Below are 19,555 nucleotides of genomic sequence, written 5' to 3'. Positions count from 1 at the left end.
ACATTGATCTAACATCTTTGTTCATGTTTTCTCTTTTGTACAGATCCAGCGACAAAGGCAGCCGATGCTTGCTTCCAACATGCCAATACAAAGGGGAACTTATTTGGAAACTGTGGAATTACCAGCAATGGACAGTACATCAAATGCGCTGTAGCGTAAGTGTGTAAGAATATGACCTCGACAGATGTATCCTCACAACTTTGTTGGCAAACTGGAATGGGCAGCCATTGAATTAAGTACAGTTAACATTAAAATGGTCAAACTCTGCCTTGTTTTAGTCCCAACACTTCTCTTAAAGGGGTCATATTTTGCTAAACCCATTTTTATTAGTCTTTGGTTCATTTATTTGTGTATTTGGACTCTAACAGTTCATAAAGTTTGAATTTGAACCCTCCATGTGCTGCAAAGCTATCTTTATATTCATTCTGGCAAAAATAGAGTGGATTTCTTCAACCTGTTTTAATTCCTTCTTAATTTGTTATGTTTTCTAACTACACTACAAACGAAAAGTTAACGATATTTTTAATTTTTGGTGTATTTTTTTCAGTTAGGATTCTTGCACAGCACTTTTTACTTTTTTGTGTGTGAATTGAATTGAAACACATTTTTTTAATGACCAGTTTTATTTACAAATGGCAAAAGTGGCAAAAAAAGACAAAAAAAGAAATATCCTTAACTTTTTGTTTGTAGTGTATCATTTTAAAATAAGCCAATACTGTTCACCTACATCTTTAAACTGAGATCTATTGATGCTCCTTGACCATCTGTGAATCACTTTAACAATAGAGTACTTGGAAGGATTTGGGCTAAATCCATCCAAAAAGTATAAGAAACAGAAAGAACAGGAAACATCAATAGATTTGTCGTGATGTGTTTACGTCATGAGAAAAATCAAGAAAAATTTAAACACGACGAACATTTCTCTGAGTACAACATAATTGTTTGTCAGCAGCAGCGGTTGTAGTCCATACTGAAAATATGTCCAAACTTTGAGTCGATTACTTAAAATGTTCAGTTGTTGGAGCAGAGCAGCACAGTCAACAACCTGGAGGGGGTGGGGCCACAAGTAGCTCATGTGCATTTAAAGGGCCAGCGCTCAAAACCACCTTTCTGGTGTCATTACTCAGAAATAGGGTTGAAGATGGACCTGTGGAGTTGAACTAATGAAGAATTCCGACCCAAGCAGAGCGTTTACAGTTTATGTAGACCACAGGGAAATGTTTGAAAATGCATAATTCCATTTAAAAAAGCAAAATATCCCTTCTCTTCACACACTCTTTTTCCACTGCAGGGATGCCATGTGTGGAAAGGTGCAGTGCACTAACGTGGACGTCAACAACCCCCCTTCCGGCGCCCATGTCAGTATCCAAATAATTAACGGGTCATCTTGCGTTAATGCAGACTTCAACCTCGGCACAGACGTGTTAGATCCTGCGTATGTAAACCCTGGCAGCCCTTGTGCTGAAGGAAAGGTAAGTAACTGGAACTATTTTAAGAGCGGGTTTCTGTAAATAAGCAGGAAATAGTGCATGGAGTGGTGCTATCAGGTGAAGATGACGCATGACTCATTTCCATGACCTCCTCTTATAGACCTGTATTGACTTTAAATGTGTGGATGCCGCCGCCCTGCTGCCTAATCTGAAGTGTGATGCTCAGAGCACCTGTCATCGCCACGGGGTAAGACTGTATTGTTTTGTTTTTTTTTTCAGTCGCTTTTCACTTCACCAGCTAATAGGGACAAGTGTGATGTTTTGTTGTGGCTGTGTTTTCTTTTAGGTTTGTAACAATAATGGGAACTGTCACTGTGATGACGGGTGGGCGCCACCCAGCTGTGACAGGGCGGGACGAGGAGGGAGTGTAGACAGTGGACCCGCTATGATAGGTGAGGTGAATGAATGAATGAATGAATGAATGAAATCTTTATCTTGAACATGTAGACAGTGAAATAGAAACAAAAATCAACCAGCAAAATATAAGTACTGGTACATAAATGACTGATAAGCAAACAACCCACAAAAATAATAAATAAATTAATAATAATAATAGTAATAATAATAATAATAATAATAATAATAATAATGATGATGATGATGATGATGATGATGATGATGATGATAATAATAATAATAATAATAATAATAATAATAATAATAATGATAATAATAATAATAATAATAATAATAATAATAATAATGATATAAATAAAACAAATGAAATGGAATTATACATGTTCGAAAAGGAGTAGGAAGAAGTAAAAACTTATGTACTCCTACCCCCAATATTTTATATGAATATCAATATAATAATAATAATAATAATAATAACAACAATAATAGTATAACAATATCACACATCCTTTTTCCTATATACACTAATATGATAATACCCATTTACAACTTGTCCTACCAGATATTAATAACAGATATTAATAAAAACCAAAAAAAAAAAAAAAAAAACCACAAACAAAGCAAAAACAACACCAACCAAACAAAAACATATACATATATAATATAAATACATATAATATTCTATATTGTCTTATATAGTAATATGGTAATAATATATATTGTCCTATATGGTAATATGGTAATAATATATTCATATTTAAACTAGATATTATCAGCACATATGTGGCAAAGCCCCACTATGGAAAACAATTCGATTTCCCCCTTAGGCCCTTTCCTCTCTGTATTTTGTAAAAATCATTTGTTTGTATTTATTTTTAAACTGTTTGATGTTTGGACATTGTTTCAGCTCCACACTCAGTCTGTTCTATCGTCTTACACCATTATTTGATAAACAGAATCTTTCTTCGACATCTTTATATCTTAAAATTTGTCATTTCCTTTCATTTATACCCTCCCTCTCTTTCCTGAAACTTTTTCTGTAAATGGTTTGGTAATAGATTATTTCTGGTGTTGTACAAAAATTGTGCTGTTTGCAATTCAACCATATCATTAAATTTGATTATTTTAGACTTTACGAATAGTGGATTGGTGTGTTCACGATAACCTACATTGTGGATTATTCTGATAGCTCTTTTTTGCAGTATGAAAAGTGGATCAAGTGAGCTTTTGTATGTATTGCCCCACACCTCTGTGCAGTAATTTAGATAGGGTAAAACCAGGGAAAAAAAACAGTGAGGTCATATGAAAATGAAATGAACCTGTAGTACAGATGGTATTAAATGGAGGATGAATGTGTGACTTTGACTTGCTCTGAAATGTCAGATGACCATCATAAATCATACATCATGAACCAAAATGGAAAAGAAGAAATGAAATGTTATAATCTTTATTTCTTTTATATCTTTATTTTATTTGTACTGAACAGTCAGTGAAAGGTTTGATTTGTGTGGTGTGTGGTTAAAGATGAACTCAGGAACACACTCTCTTTTTTTCCTCTGTGACAAATAGTGTGTTTGATGCTAGACTAATTGATTACCGACTTCTTTCTTTTTTGTAACTTTTTCTATTTTTGCCTGAGGCAATAAATCAAGCTTTCTTTTAATTTTTTAAAACCTCAAACCTTTTTTTTTTGGTGAATTCTTCATTTCTCCTGGTTTGGTCCTTCCATCCGAAATGTAACTGGTGAGTTAATTTAAATTACGCGACCCCCCTCTGGTAAGCAGCCTAATTGGAGTAAGCTGACAAATTAAAACAGGAAATAAAAATAAAAAAAAAAATACTGGAAAATTTCTATATCCTTGTTTCATATTTCTTTTTTAAATGTATTTATTTATACATTCACATAAACATGTACTTAGACATAAAAAATTCACAAAAACAATACCAAAAAAAAAAACAAATTACACAAACCTGTTAAACGAAAGAAAACAAGGTAAAATTATACAAAAAAACCCAGCAACAAAACAAATGAATAACATTATTAACTTCTCTTGACGATGCTCAGGGCTGATTGACAGTTAATATAATGTGTACTAACAACTAATGTCTCCATCAAGAGGACAGCAGGACACTCTTTTTGACAATAGAGAAAAACAGATTCCATTGTTGATGAAACAACTTAATTTGTCCACGAAAGGAAAACTCAATCTTTTCCAACTTTAAAAAGAAAAGTAAATCATGTACCCATTACACAAAAGAGGGTGGCAGAGGATCCTTCCACTTGTTTCATATTTCTGAACTGTTTTCTCATTGTTCCTGTCAGACCACTCCCTCAGGAATGGCCTTTTGATCTTCTTCCTGCTCGTGCTTCCACTTTTGACTGTTACCATCCTGCTGCTGCTCTACCTCTTCAGGAGAGAGTCCTTGGACCCCTGCCTTAAAAGAGGCCGACATCACAAGTAAACTTCACCTGCCCTTTAACAAACACTTTTGCGTCATTTCATGTAATAACTCAGATATAAAACCAATCTCTTCCTTATTATAATTTCCGCCTTACAGATCCCGCACTACTGGAACAGGCAATACAAACATACAAACAAACAGCAACGTTCAGACACAGGCACCAAGAATCCAGCCTCCAGTTCAGAGCCCTGCAGAGATGGTAAATGCTTCTTTTAGTGCTGATCAGCGCCATACAGAGGCCAGTCATGGGTTTACTTTAGTAGTGACAAATCAGGAAGTAAAACACACAAAACATACTACGTGATTGTGGCTTGTTTTGTGTGTTTTTAAAATGTCTTTTATCACACTCAAATTTCTACTTCTTCCTACTCCTTTTCGACCATGCAAAATTCAGACTTGCACGTACTTGAAGACAGATTCTGTTCATTTAAATGTTATTTTGTTTTTGTTTTTGTCTTAGTTTGCTTCGTTTTGTTTTATTTTGTTCTTTGCATGTTCGAAATAAATACATAAATAAATAAACACTCTGATTTTATTTATTTTTTTTTTTGCGGTCAAATTTTTATTTTCATTTTCATTTCCATTTAACAAATGAAGTCCAACAGAGGTACTTCAGGGGTTACAATATTACTGGAATGGATTCTCAGAACCAGAATACTAACAGTGGGCCCAAGACATAAGAACATATCATGGGATACTGTAGAACAGGGCTGTCAAACCCATTTTAGTTCAGGGGCCACATTCAGCCCAATTTGATCTCCAGTGGGCCGGACCAGTAAAATAATAACAGTGAAAAAAGTAAAATTCTATTATGATCAGGTTTAGATCTACAAAGTTTCCTTAAAAATCTGAACAACTTGAATTGTCTTAAGAAAAACAAGTGGAATTTTAACAATATTCTGCCTCGGTTTATCAGTTTATCATTTACACGTGTACATTACAGTCGCACAAAACATTTAGTAACGGGCAGAGTATTGGTAAAATTGCATTTACTTTTCTTAAGACATTTCCATTTCTTCATATTTGTTCAGGTTATTCATGTTTTTTTTGTAAATGTATAATTTAGTAATGTAAACATTTTCATGTAATTTTACTTTTTTACACCAAATAACAAAGAGAAAATTTGGGGTTGTCATTATTTATAGGTTATTATGATCAGATTTTACTGGTCTGACCCACTTAAAATCTAATTGGACTGTATGTGTCTGTATTTGGAACCTGAATTAAAATGATTTTCACACCATTGATCGTTAATATCTTCAGTGTAATTTTTGCAGTTTTTCACAAATTCATCCCATGGGCCAGGTTGGAAACTCTGGCGGGCCGGATTTGGCCCCCGGGCTGTATGTTTGACAACTGTGCCGTAGAACACAGAGATAGTATATGACAATATGACATGACAAATTCATGGGGCTCAGTGTTTGTGGGAGGCCCAGTGGATATAGAAGTTGTTAAAGTTTCGTGTAAGATCTGATGTAGAAGAGAGGTGTAGAAGTCTGAAGTCGAATGGTGAAGTTATTTTAAGTTTCGGTTTCATTTTCACACTGGCGTAAGTGATGTTATGCATAGTCCACACCCCCACATACATACCCCCCCGGTACGATTATGCTTTCATGGGGCCCATGATTGGTAGCGGCGCCCCTGATGATGATGATAAGAAATGAAATGAAAAGTAAAGTTAATTACACACTCAAAACAAAAAATGCATACATAATCTACACTGATTTAAAATGGACACTTGCTTTATATTACAGTTTAATTTATCCATATCTGTCGTATTGTAATATAGTGTGGGCAAGTACTTTCTCATCAACTTTACATAAAATACTGATCTTACAAAAGCACTTTATTTGAATTGCAACCCATTCTAAGCCAATGACCTCTTCTACTAATTTATTCTTCAAACTAAATTTACTTAATATTTTTGATATTAATATCTACTACATTTGTATTTTTCTGTATAAAATTCAGTTTAATCAAAGTACCTTGCTTGAGCATTTCATTTTGTACTTTGCAACCAGTGCTGCAGTTCATAGATACAATACTTGTCAAAGTCAGCATTTTCATTTGCCTAAATGTGTCACATCAAGACCTCAGTTTTGTATCAGGTATAGAGGGTGTAAATTGTGGAGCCAGTTTTCACATGTTCTTGGAAACAGCACATCAGAAATATCCTTTAAGAAATATTTAAGGAAATCAATTATGATATCACATTGATACATATATTGTCTTTCTTTTTTTAATGTTTTCTGAATGTGTATGGACTATGTATGGACTTTTATGATGTTTATGTGTTCATAAGGTGGAGGCTTTAAAACAAGTCATTTTAGTCTTTCTGCCTCTCCCTGCACCTCTACTGTTTTATTATGTCTGTGATTAATGTTATGTATGTGCAAAATAAATCAGTAAAAAATACACACAAAACATACAGACACATAGACACACAAACATATATAGACAAGAAAGAAGGGACTTGACATCTAGTGGCACTGAAGTGAGAGCCAGTGGCAAAATTAACTTGTAGCATGTTTTTCAAAGCAGTGCTACGTCAGGTATTTAGAGTGCTTTCGTTAGCTTATCATACTCTATTTATAGATGAATCTGTAACTGATTATTTTTTCTTGTCTTTTCTGTTTTTATATCACACCAGTCTGGACAGCTACCGGACAACCCCGTTCCAATCTCTGGGTATGAACTGATTATTTCACTCGTTTCCTTATCGGAACGTGCACGTAAAAAGCACACCTGTAAAACCAGTTTCTACTCTTTTTTTTTTCCTGCTCAGTTTCAGGTATGGAGAACTGGATTACTGGAAATACGACACCACCATCTCACCACCAACTCCACCCACCCGTCCAAGCCAGGGCCCTGGGGTGCCCAGACCCATCGCACCTGCACAGCCACCAAAGTACTAATTATTATCCTTTCTGCGACACATTGCTGATGTATGTTTGTTACAGCACAACTCAATGTGAAGGGAGATTTTAAGGCACTGTGGTACGACCTATACAGTGGTGGAAAAAGGTGTTTGGACACTCCATGCATTTGTGATATATTACATTAATAATCAGTCTATTATGTCGTTGAACTCTACCAAGTACTGTGCCATTCTCCAAACCTGCTTGTTCCCTTCTGCACATGCTCCTGTTCCATCGAGTTCAAAAGTGGATGTTTAAGCAAGATAATGAAACACATTCGTGACATGACATGTTGAAAAAGATCAGTAATTTAGTTTTGTAATTTTGTCTGGTTAACAATAGGCAAAAAAATAATAATTTGTGTCTGATACAGCTGCACCTCTTGAAACACAAAAAAGATTGTTCTGCAAATATTGAATAATAAGAGTGTCTGAAAACTTTTTTTCACTACTTTAAACTACTTACCAGCACATTTATCAGGAAATGGAATATTTGATGTAATATGTGTGTGTTTATAAATGTCATTTTAGAATCAATTATTGGAAATATGTTACATTGAAAACTTGTATTTTATGCTATTAGATTTATTTTATTTTATGAAATTCTTGATAATTATGATGAATTACTGATTTGTTTAATGTGAATTTTAATAAATAATAAATAAATAAATAAAAAACCGGAACACCTCACTTTATTTAAAGTTCTGTGTCCAATCCAACTTTATTTGTAAAGCACTTTAAAACAACTGCAGTGGACCAAAGTGTTGTACAGAAGAAAAATTAAAACCAAAATAGAAGTACAAAATACAGAATAGATTTACAGACATAGAAACTGTACCAAAAAAAAAAAAAAAATCCATGTGCATGTCAAAAATAGATATTTTAGACTCATTACAATGTTTTTAATTTAAATTTAGACAATTATGGCCAATAGCTCAAAAACTAGAAAAGGCATGTCTCATAATATTTGAATATTTGATATATGAGTCGATACAATAGAAATATACCTAATATGTGTACAGAGTGTAGAGGAGCAGCAGTTCATTGTACTGTATGAAAATGAAAATGTTTTGGGAAGAGGTTAGGACGTGGACTATGATTTTATGAGACAAAGATTTAATATTAAGAAAAATAATTGTGTTTTTTGTCAATTTGAAATTGAATCGTTAGAGCATTTATTTTTTGACTGCCCATACACCAGGACATTTTGGACAACATTTCAAGACTGGACATCTGAAAAGGACACTCAATCGCCCAAATTGGAATCCAAAGACATTAAATTTGGAATTATAATGGAAAACAGAAAAAGAGAAACTATGTATAACACTTTGATTATTATAGCCAAACAATTTATACATAAATACATAAATATAGATTTGTAAAGACCCCCCCACTATTCTTAATTTACAAAAAGGAAATGACAAATTTTAAAAAGACATTAAGACATGTAAAAACCAAACAAACTTTGATTGTTTATGAAAATTTAAATTTGTTGATTCCTGATTAGACCTCTGACTTTATTTTGATAATTATTTTATTTATTTTATTCAATTGTATTTTATTTTATTTTATTTTATGATGTTCTTTATTAATATTGTTCTCTTAAGTTTGAAAATGTTGCTCAGTCTGGAGAAAATAAGAATTTTTGTCTGAAAATGGTTGAAATGTTTAACCAGATTTTGATTAATAAAGTTGGAAAAAAAAAAAAAAAAAAAAAAAAGGACGTGGAATATTACTGGAACCATAGCTATTTTTGTTTGGTTTATACTCAGGAAAACACAATTTTAAGAAAAGGGAACACTTTGAAAGTTGTCCACCGGAAATTGCCCTCTTGATGGTTGATGATATCTATGTATTTACTCCTGTCTGCTCGTGGTCAAAAAGTGAATAGCATTATTTTGTAAAAACAAGTTCATGACTTAAAATGGAGGACTGTACAAGTGACTAATATATGTGGAAACTAATCTTGTGCGTTACATATTATTTATGTATTTCTTGGCACCATACTTGCTGCATTTATAAAGGACATTTTCAAAAGTAGAGACAGTCATTAGGATCCTAGAGGGACTGAAATATTCACAAAGAAAACATTTAGAACTAATATTATAAAATCCTGCATGTCTGTCAGAGGAGTAGATGGGTGGAACAGCTGCACAGGGGAGTTTAAACTACGTACCTCTCTCACCTTAAAAAATATGTATTTATTTATTAATTATTCTTAATAGATATATGAACTTTAAGCTTGTATGCAACATTTCATATTTATTTCAGCATTAATATTGTTTTCACTGTCGGTGTGAATATGTTGTGTTTGTTAAAGTTAAGGACATGCTGTAATATAATGTATAAAAGGTGGGCAAAATAAGCTGCTTTTCAGTCAAACTATACAAATTAATTATTTATATTAATATTTTAATTAGTGAAGTTTGTTTTTTAAATTTTCATTTCATGGAGTAACTGTTGGATCTATGGATAGGATGGATCTGTGGACTGTGTTTGTACTTCAGACTGAAATAAAACAGTAAAACAAAACAAACAGCTTATCTTGAGAAGTTGTTCATTGTTATGTTCAAGTTTGCTTGAATCTAAAACACCATATTTTTAAGCGTCATGACGGTATAATGCTGTGCTGTATGGTTGAAAATTTAAATTAAATATTTTGGTTAAAACAAAAACAAAAAACAAAACAACAACAACAACAAAAAAAGTTTAATCTAGTTTTACGTCACTCTACTTTTATTTTGAAAGTACGTGTCTGGTTTAGCTCGACTTTTACTTTGAAAGTTGTTCACCGGAAATTGCCGTCTTGATGGTTGATGATATCTATGTATTTACTCCTGTTTGTATCGGTGCCTTTGTATATTTTTTAATACAGATGACGAATGCCAAGTTGTTTGTGTATTTGTATACTGTCAAAAAAAAAAAAAAAAAAAAAAATTGTCCACCGGAAACACGTGATCCACAATGCGGAAGTCATCTATCTACGCCGCCGGTTTAGAAACTGTGGTGTTTCTGACCAGAACCCTGGTGGTCCATGGCCGCAGCAGAAGAAGCAGACAGTATCGGGCAGGTCCGGGTTTGTCTGTGTGTCCTCTGCGGGTTACCTGCGGCTGGGAAGACCACGCTAGCCCGCACCATTCTCCGGGGCACGGCACAGCACGAGTGGAGGTCCACTGTGGTGTGTTATGATGACCTGATCCCGGATCATGCGTTCCAGAGCAGAGGGATGGAGGAACAAACGGTAAAGACACAGAAAATACACAGAGATACAGGTGGAAAACAAACGGTAAAGACACAGAAAATACACAGAGATACAGGTGGAAAAGTAAAAGCCTCAGGGGTGTCAAACATACGGTCTGTGGACCAAAACAGACCCCTCAAAGGGTCCAGTCCAGTCCGGTGTTGGGCCAAGGTACGTATCCCCCCCTCAGAATTGATTCCCCAGGCCGTGGGAGCATCGTTTCCACTTTTTTAGCTCATAATTATGACTTTTTGTAAAAAATATAATAAATATGACTTTTTATCTCATAATTATGACTTTTTAAAATCTAATAATTATGACTTTTTATCTTATAATTATGACTTTTTATCTCATAATTATGACTTTTTTTTTAATCTAATTATTATGGCTTTTTATCTAATAATTATGACTTTTTCCCCTCATAATTTGGACTTTTTAAAAAATCTAATAATTATGTTTTTTTATCTCAATAATTATAACTTTTTAAAAAATCTAATAATTATGGCTTTTTATCTCATAATTATGACTTTTTTAAAAAAAAATCTAATTATGGCTTTTTATCTCATAATTATGACTTTTTTTAATCTAATAATTATGGCTTTTTATCTCATAATTATGACCTTTCATTTCATAATTATGACATGTTTTTATCTAATAGTTATGACTTTTTATCTCATGATTATTACATTTTTTAAAATCTAATGATTATAGCTTTTTGTCTCATTATTATGACTTTTATCTTATAATTATGACTTTTTTTACCTCATAGTTATGACTTTTTTATCTAATAATTATGACTTTTTATCTAATAATTATGACCTTTTATTTCATAATTATGACTTTTTTTTAATCTCACACCATAACTTTTTATCTCATAATTATGACTTTTTTTCCCTAATAATTATGATTTTTTATCTCATAATTATGACTTTTTATCTCATAATTATGGCTTTTTATCTCGTAATTATCGCTTTTTATCTCATAATTTCAGCTTTTTGTCTCATAATTATGGCTTAATAATTATGCCTTTGTATCTCATAATTTCCACTTTTTCTCATAATTAGCACTTTTTTGTCATAATTGTGACTTTTTCATCTCATAATAATGACTTTTTATCTCATAATTTCTACTTTTTCACTCATAATTATGACTTTTTATGCATGGAAGCCCATATCCGCCACTGAAAAATTAAAATCCCCATGGTATGTCATATTTATCAGAGAAAAGTCGAAATTATGCTCCTGCAACCAGGGGACACGTACCTTAGCACAACACTGGCCCGTGGGGTGAGACTGTCAGGGGTGTTCAGAGGCCACATACAACCCAATTTGATCATAAGCAGGCCACACCAGTAAAGTAATAGCATAAAAACCTATAAATAATGACAATTCCACATTTTTTCCTCATTGTTTAAGTACAGCACTTGCATATAATTCAGCTTTTTTATCATATTAAGATGAGTCTCATTCTCTGTTCTAGCACACCGAATGGAAGTTGCACAGACAGGCAGTGTTGCAGTGTATTGAGCAGTTCTTGAAGAACTGTGACGTATCCACAGATTTACCCGTCAGCTGCAAAATCAACTGCACTGCATGGGAACGATGCATTCAAGATCTGCTGGAGCCTCAGTCTGACAACGCACCACTTATCTTTCTGCTGGATGACAACTTCTACTATCCAAGCATGAGATATGAAGTGTACCAGCTTGCAAGAAAATGTAAGTGTACAACAGGGATGAATTTTGTATAGAATAGAATAGAATAGAATAGAATAGAATAGAATAGAATAGAATAGAATAGAATAGAATGCCTTAATTGTCATTATACATATGTACAACAAAATTGTAAGAGACAACTCTCTAGTGGTGTGTAGTGCAAACAGTTTGAAGAAGAAGAAAGAAAAGAGTAAATATATATACAGAATAAAAACAGGCATGTCACCAACTAAGAAACAGTAGAGATAAGTATATATTGCACTTTGACCCTGGCTGAACACTAAGAATATATGTTAAATATATGTCCTTTGTGAGGTATTGTCATTGCAGTGTGTTCAGTACCCGTATTGACTATTATAAGATTGTTTGCAATAAACATTTGACTAAAAAAAAAATGTAGATAATCATCACAGTGGTGTAAAATTCAACTGAACACATAATTTTCATCATGTAGAATACTTATAAAATGCATTTGTCGCTATTCTCTGACTGGATTTATTGATCTTCTCCGCAGATTCGCTGGGGTTCTGTCAGGTGTATCTACACTGTGATTTGGAGTCGTGCACCAGCAGAAACCAAAGCAGGTCTAAACCCATCCCCGCTGAGGTGATACTGGACATGTCCAAGCGTTTAGAGGCTCCAAATCCCCAGAAGAATTCATGGGAGACAAATAGCATTACGCTCAACACCACAGATCATTTTTCTGACTCGGACATGTAAGGTTGTTTTAACACATAGCGGTTGTTCAGCGGTATAAACTGGACATTAATGTGCTTTTTCTGTGTGTTTTGTCTTCTTTTCTGCTTCTTTTCAGACAGAAGGTGATGGAGTTGTTGTCATCAGCACTGACCAACCCACTGAGCCCAGTTGAAGATCATACAGAACAAAAGGTATGATGGTTACAGCTGCAAAAACTGACATAACATTAACCACCAAGTATAAGTTATGAGGAATTTGAGTCATTTAACAAGCAATAAGTCTGCTATTTTAATATTGTGTGACATTTAACAAATTAAAAATATTAGAGTTGAAAAAGGAACACAGTATCTCTAAAAAAAAAAACTTAATTATACAAGCTTTCACAATATATTGCACTTAATGTCTTTATTTACTTATTTATCTTGTCTTTAAGGGGGTGAGAGCTAATAAGCTATGCTTCTCACTCCTTTTCAAATGTGACTCTTTCTTTCTTTGTTGTGTGTATTATTATTTTTTGCTTCCTTGAATTTTCATTTCTATATTATGTTGTGCAAAGAAGTCAATTAGTAGCAATCAGGAAGCTTGTATCATTTCCATATTCGAAATAAATCAGTAAAAAAAAATGTATATAGGTATGAATTGGCTTTTAAATGTCTTTTGTTTTTTTTTTTAACTTCCTTTAACTTTGGTCCTAATCCAGAGGTTTATTTTTATCCTTTTTTACACAATCATTTGTTGATCGACCCATCTCTCTCTTATATTTTATGTCCTGATGGGTGTATTGTGTATTGATTATTGGACTGTGTCTATACAAATAATTGAATAATTTTTATGTAAGATAGAAATACACTAATACACTAATACTAATACAGAATCTAAATTTTGTTCTAAGAAAGTGAAAACAAGTAGACATATTAAAGATGATCCTTTTGGGTAAATGAGGGTATCAATTTTTACTATCGCTTTGATTTTAGCAACAACTATTTTTATGAATAGATGTTGCAAATGATCATTAAGATTTCCTGGGTTTTGAATATAAATTTCCATCCAGACCAGTGAAAAATAAATAATTGGTGACAAAACAAAACTGCAACAGCTGACATAAAATAAACTACCAACTATATATAGTTACTATTTTCTGATATTTTTAATAGAGTAAATCATTATATCTGTTTGGAAAAAGGGACAGATATATGTGTAAATGTAACTACCAGTTAAAGATGGTCCTGGTCCAGTTTGTTTTCATAGGACAGTAATGCTTAAAATAGAACAGTAATCATTGTCCTGTCCTGTCCTGTCCTGTGCAGATGGCTGACCGGCTGAAGTGTGCCACCAGTGTGGTTCACCAGGCTGACCAGGCGTGTCGCCGTCTGATCTCCGAAGCCATGAAGACCGCCAGAGGTCAGTCATAAACATGTTTCACATTTATATATTTTAAACCCTTTATTTTTAGAAGTTTGTACATCAGAATGAATATAATAAAAGTAAAAGTCTTCCTGTTTGTATTCAGAAAAATGTTAAGTTAAGAGAAGGGAATTATAATTTAAGAGGGATGTTTGTGTTTGAAACATGTAAAGTAAGAACAAATGTTAAATATCACTCTGTTTCTGTTATTGGTGTCAAATTACGGAATCAATTGAAGGATGAAGTGAAGTTGTGTAGCTCACTGTCGAGTTTTAAAAAAGCTTTAACTTGTCAAATTCTCAAGGGCTATGAAAGTCATATGATTTCAAAGTGACTTAAGAAACTGAATGTAGACTAATTTGTGTTAATGTTTTATCTGCTGCAACTTCAGGTGTGGAGTTGGAGTAAGGATGGGAATAGGAGAAGCAGAAATAAGCCTCTGACTTCTGCTTCTTCCTTTTTCAGTTACCAAGTGTGTTAATTTTATGTTTGTTTTTTTTTTATAAGTATGTGTTTTTGTACATAACTGAAATAAAATATTCATTCATTCAGAAAAAGACACTAAAATGTCAGTCAGCAGTCCAGTTCACACAACTTTTAAAGGGGTCACTATTTCGCTGTACCCACTTTTATTAGTCTTTGGTTCATTTATTTGTGTATTTGGACCCTAATAGTTCATAAAGTTTGAATTTAAACCCTCCAGGTGCTGCAAAGCTATCTTTATATTCATTCCAGCAAAAATTGAGTGGATTTCTACAACCTGTTTTAATTCCTTGTTAATTTGTTACGTTTTATAACTAGTTACGTCACCACATTTGCACATATAAGGTCAAGACTTCTGACAAACATTTCTCAAGGTACGACGTAATTGTTTATCAGCGGCAGCGGTTGTAGTAAAAATTGAAAATATGTCCAAACTTCGAACCGATTACCTAAAATGTTCAGTTGTTGGTTGTATTAACAAACACAAGTGGTTAAACGGGACAGAAGCACAGCCAACAACCTGGAGGGGGTGGGGCGTGAAGTGGCTCATGTGCATTTAAAGGGCCAGCGCTCCAAACCACCTTTCTGGTGTCATTAGTCAGAAATAGGGTTGAAGATGAACCTGTGGAGTTGAATTAATGGAGAATTCAGACCCAAGCAGAGCATTTACAGTTTATGTAGACCACAGGAAAATGTTTGAAAATGCATAATTCAGTGTTTTTCAACCTTGGGGTCGGGACCCCATGTGGGGTCGCGTGGAATTCAAATGAAGGTCGCCTGAAATTTCTAGCAATTGATCAAAATTTAAGGTTCAAGGTTACTTTATTTGTACCCGTAGGTAGATTTGTTTTGCAGTCTAGGTGATTGCTTTGATATTACAAAAAGACATACATTGAACATGTAAGACAGGTAAAAAAAAAACTTACTAATAAAAAATATATGGTGAGTTGACAGAGACAATCCCAATCCATAATAGACATGACAAACTCTGAAGCTGAAACTGAAGCACTGTGGTTCTGTTTATCTGTCAAATGTTCATTGTGGTCAGTTTCAGATGCTGCAGCTCTTTCATAATTCATAGTTTGAGTTCTTGTTTGTTCAGTATTAATTGTCAGCCTTGTAAATCCAAGCTGGACTGACTGTACATATCCTGACCAAGGAAAGTCAAATTCTCACTTTGTGCAGTAATCTACACCTGGATTTTCCATAATAATATACATTATATAGAATAAATGTCGTCTAAAATTAACGTTTTTTTGCAACATAGTATAGCGAACTATAACATGATAAAAAAATATATATATAATTTTAGCAACAACAAAAAAAATGTTTCCATTTTGAATGTCTGGGGTTGCCAGAAATTTGTGATGTTAAAATGGGGTCACGAGACAAAAAAGGTTGAGAACCACTAGCATAATTCCATTTAAAAAAGCAAAAATATCCCCCCTTTAAACCACTATATTGCTATCATCAGAGACTGACTGAAGAGGGTCTCAAACACTGTATGTACCTAACACACAATGGATTCACATCAGTAGAAGTGTTTCCTCATTTCTCTGCTGGCGTTGGTGAACTTTAAACTGTAGAATGACAGCTTCTGCTCAGTTTAACCTTCATTCATCTTCATCCAACCGCATTTGACATTAGTTGTGTCATTTGAGCTAAGTGGTGAGGATAACCAGATAACCGAGGCCTTATTCTTTGTCATTTAGAAAACCAGGTCCCCCCTGGACAGATGAGATCTCTGGCCGCTCAGCTTAATGAATCCAAAGCTAAATTCCTTCACGACCTGCGGACGCAATTTCTGCAGGACGTGCACCTCACTGACGAAGACGTTGATGTGGATCGTGCGGTGAAAACAGCAATACATGTTTTTGACAGTGATAAAAAGGACATTCTGTTGAGGGCTATGAGTGACTATACTTGAATATTTTTGGTTTCTTGAAATCGTTGTATTTAATTTAGTCCCGTAAAGCCTGAATCGTTAAATCATTGACAGAAAATTCCAGTTCTTTGAAACTGGAGCCTTTATTGGTCCTTCTGAACAACCAAAAAAAATCTACTGATGTAACTGTTTAATACCTGTTGATCCACAAATCGGGTTAAAACATGTAAATAATTGGTGTAAAATACAGTTTGTCATCTTGTCATGGTCATCAGATATGACCCATTTAGACATTCAGAGGTTCCGTAGTTACCGTGGAAATACCGTCATCTTCTACAGCGTTGATTCACCAGTAAAACCCATGGAGTTGGATCAATGACAGTGGATGGAGACACTTGTTTTATGTTCAGTTAATGAGAGATTTTTACCAGAAAACTCACTTTTTCTTCAGTTTCCTTTGTTTCTGATAGAATAACCCTCAACTTCATTCTGAATTTGAATGAACATCTACATGATCAGAAAATTAAATATAAGAAAATACCCTGATTTACACTTAAAAACATGCAAAATACAGAGGATAATATAATAAATGGTAAAACTGCATTTTACACCAATTATGTACATGTATTGATAGGATTAGTGGATCAACAGGTATTAACCCTGTAAAGCCTAAACCCGGGGTGTCAAACTCATTTTGGTTCAGGGGCCACATACAGCCTAATATGATATAAATTGTGCCAGACCAGTAAAATAATACAAATAATAGGATAAGAACTTAAAAATAATGTCAACTCCAAAGTTTTTTTCTGTTTTTGAGTGAAAAAAGTCAAATTCCATAATGAAAATGTTTACATCTACGAACCGTACTTGAACACAATGTAAACAAATCTGATCAACCTGAAAATTCGTAGGAAAAAAAAGTGCAATTTTAACAATATTACACCTTAGTTTATCATTTATACATATGCAACACAACTTACAGATCACAGTGGATCTACAAATACACAAAACATTTAGTAACAGGCCGAATATTGGTACAATTCCATGTACTTCTCTTAAGACATTTCAGGTTATTCACATTTTTTGTAAAAGGCTAGTCTGTAGTGTGTGTGTAAACATTTTTGTGTAGTATAAATTTTTTACACTAAAACAAAGAGAAAAATTAGCCTTTTTCATTATTTTTAGGTTGTTATGATAGTGTTTTACTGGTCTGACCCACTTTAGATTCAATTGACCCAATATGATTGTTAAGATCTTCAGTGTAATTTCTGCATTTCACAAATTCATCCCAGGGGCTGGACTGCACCCTTTGGCGGGCCGATTTTGGCCCCCGGGCCGCATGTTTGACACCTGTGGCCTAACCCATTAAATCATTGACAGAAAATTCCAGTTCTTTGAAACTGGAGCCTTTATTAGTCCTTTTGAACAACCTAAAAATGTTTTTTCAAATGTCAGTTTCCATGTATGAGTTTCAATTTTGTATCATATTTGATACATCAGGTCTCAATGCTCAAATATTATTATTTTTGTACAAACAAACATGTCTAACAAATTGGTAATTCTTTTTCAAAATTGTCAAAGTTCTGCCTCCTTCCTCATTAATGACAGTCTTGTAGTGTCACTGGAAAGGCCTCTGGTGAATGAATTCCTCCCCCTGGTGGATTTTCTGTGTATTGCATGTATCTAATTGTATACATCAGGTTGTTCAAGAAGAAGAATATCACACAGATCATGTAGAGGGCTTCAAAACTCATGTATCAAATACGATACATTTGGCATTAAAGGGATAAGTGTATAATCATTTTGGTTGATCAGCTATGATTTTTCTCTGTGATCAAAGCTCTTATTTTCATTTTGAATTAAACAGAAAAGTGTAATTATTTTAACAATATTCATCTTTTTAAATGCCCATCTGAAGTTATTAAAGCACAAGTGATATTTTGAAATTGTTTATTATTTCAAAAATCTGTTGTGTAGAAACAAAATCAGCGGGTGACACAAGACGAACCCAGATGAATTTCTCAGCTCATTATCAGTTTTATCTATTCATGGACTAATGTGTTCTATAAAGAAAAAGGACATAACATGGTTAAAAGCTCTCGAGTAGAAGCGTGTAAGTATTGACAAGGTTTCTGTAAATATTCCATGAGATTTCTTCATATTTAATCGTCAGCCATTGTTTTTACGATACAATATTTACAACACTAAATGTCATCATGTACAGATACGTTAAACTCGGTCAGTTAAAGGCATAATTTTCGACAAATATGTAGTAATTTAAATAAAATATAACAATTTCACAGTGGCGTACCGTGGACATTGGCTGTTTCAGCGCACATTATTAGTGGTTACTATTAAGATTCTAAAAAAGACAGTAAATATATGCAACAATTTAACAGGCTCATCCGTACATACTTGTAAAAATGATCTGTTTATAGACAGGTTTAGCTGAAAACATCTGTAATCGTGTAAGTTATTTGAAGATTACTAACGGAACAGTAAACAAAGTGAAGATAATTTAAGAGAATATAGTCTGAAGAGGTTTTGTTTTATAGGATGAGGATCATTCCCTGTTAGAAATACCCATAAATATACGGTGAGTTAGAAGCTTATGATGTTTGAGTTAAAATACTGTTTATTATGTGATTATACATGACAGTGTTTATAGCTGCCTTTAAACCCAGACACTTCCTGTGATTCAGAGAACGTGACGAGATGCATTATGTGACGCCATGAAGAACAGATTCAAAACTCATCGCAAGTACAAATATAACTGAGTATTCTGTGTTTGATCTGGTTATTTTATTGCAGTATTAAGATCTGGGAATAATGAGGAGACCGAATGAATGAGTCCAAATGTCCAGACCTGAGGATGGATGTTCAAAAGTGGGCGTGGCATAAA

The 19,555-nt window shown here is 33.7% G+C and overlaps 2 protein-coding genes across 3 annotated transcripts in view; both read left to right on the top strand.

Moving 5' to 3' along the window:
• adam9b (ADAM metallopeptidase domain 9b) overlaps positions 1-8,585 on the top strand; it is a 30,793-nt gene extending 22,208 nt beyond the window's left edge. The window contains exons 15-22 of the mRNA XM_030122539.1: positions 44-155; positions 1,292-1,472; positions 1,591-1,677; positions 1,777-1,882; positions 4,171-4,306; positions 4,407-4,509; positions 6,961-6,998; positions 7,096-8,585. Of these exons, the coding sequence (XP_029978399.1) occupies positions 44-155; positions 1,292-1,472; positions 1,591-1,677; positions 1,777-1,882; positions 4,171-4,306; positions 4,407-4,509; positions 6,961-6,998; positions 7,096-7,225 (893 nt within the window). The 3' untranslated portion in view covers positions 7,226-8,585. The remainder of the gene's footprint in view (positions 1-43; positions 156-1,291; positions 1,473-1,590; positions 1,678-1,776; positions 1,883-4,170; positions 4,307-4,406; positions 4,510-6,960; positions 6,999-7,095) is intronic.
• Positions 8,586-10,196: 1,611 nt separating this feature from the next.
• pstk (phosphoseryl-tRNA kinase) lies at positions 10,197-19,555 on the top strand. Of its 2 annotated transcripts, none has more exons than XM_030122538.1 (7): positions 10,197-10,468; positions 11,948-12,185; positions 12,697-12,898; positions 12,997-13,072; positions 14,189-14,282; positions 16,481-16,725; positions 18,441-19,555. In XM_030122538.1, exons 1-6 carry the CDS (start codon positions 10,262-10,264, stop codon positions 16,693-16,695), a joined length of 1,032 nt encoding a protein of 343 aa, XP_029978398.1. In that variant the 5' UTR covers positions 10,197-10,261; the 3' UTR covers positions 16,696-16,725; positions 18,441-19,555. The 2 variants fall into 2 exon arrangements, with proteins under 2 accessions (XP_029978398.1, XP_029978397.1); XM_030122537.1 differs by having other exon boundaries at positions 16,481-16,730.

This window comes from Sphaeramia orbicularis, chromosome 19, assembly GCF_902148855.1.
Source record: "Sphaeramia orbicularis chromosome 19, fSphaOr1.1, whole genome shotgun sequence".
Taxonomy (NCBI): Eukaryota; Metazoa; Chordata; class Actinopteri; order Kurtiformes; family Apogonidae; genus Sphaeramia; species Sphaeramia orbicularis.
Note: the sequence above shows the minus strand (reverse complement) of the source record. Positions and strands in the feature narration are given on the sequence as shown.

Excerpts from the sequence above, each read along its gene's own strand:
- pstk (XM_030122538.1), top strand. The coding sequence starts at position 10,262 with ATGGCCGCAGCAGAAGAAGCAGACAGTATCGGGCAGGTCCGGGTTTGT. Across the intron at positions 12,186-12,696 it reads GTACCAGCTTGCAAGAAAAT|ATTCGCTGGGGTTCTGTCAG; the intron begins GTAAGTGTACAA and ends TCTTCTCCGCAG. Across the intron at positions 14,283-16,480 it reads AGCCATGAAGACCGCCAGAG|AAAACCAGGTCCCCCCTGGA; the intron begins GTCAGTCATAAA and ends TTTGTCATTTAG.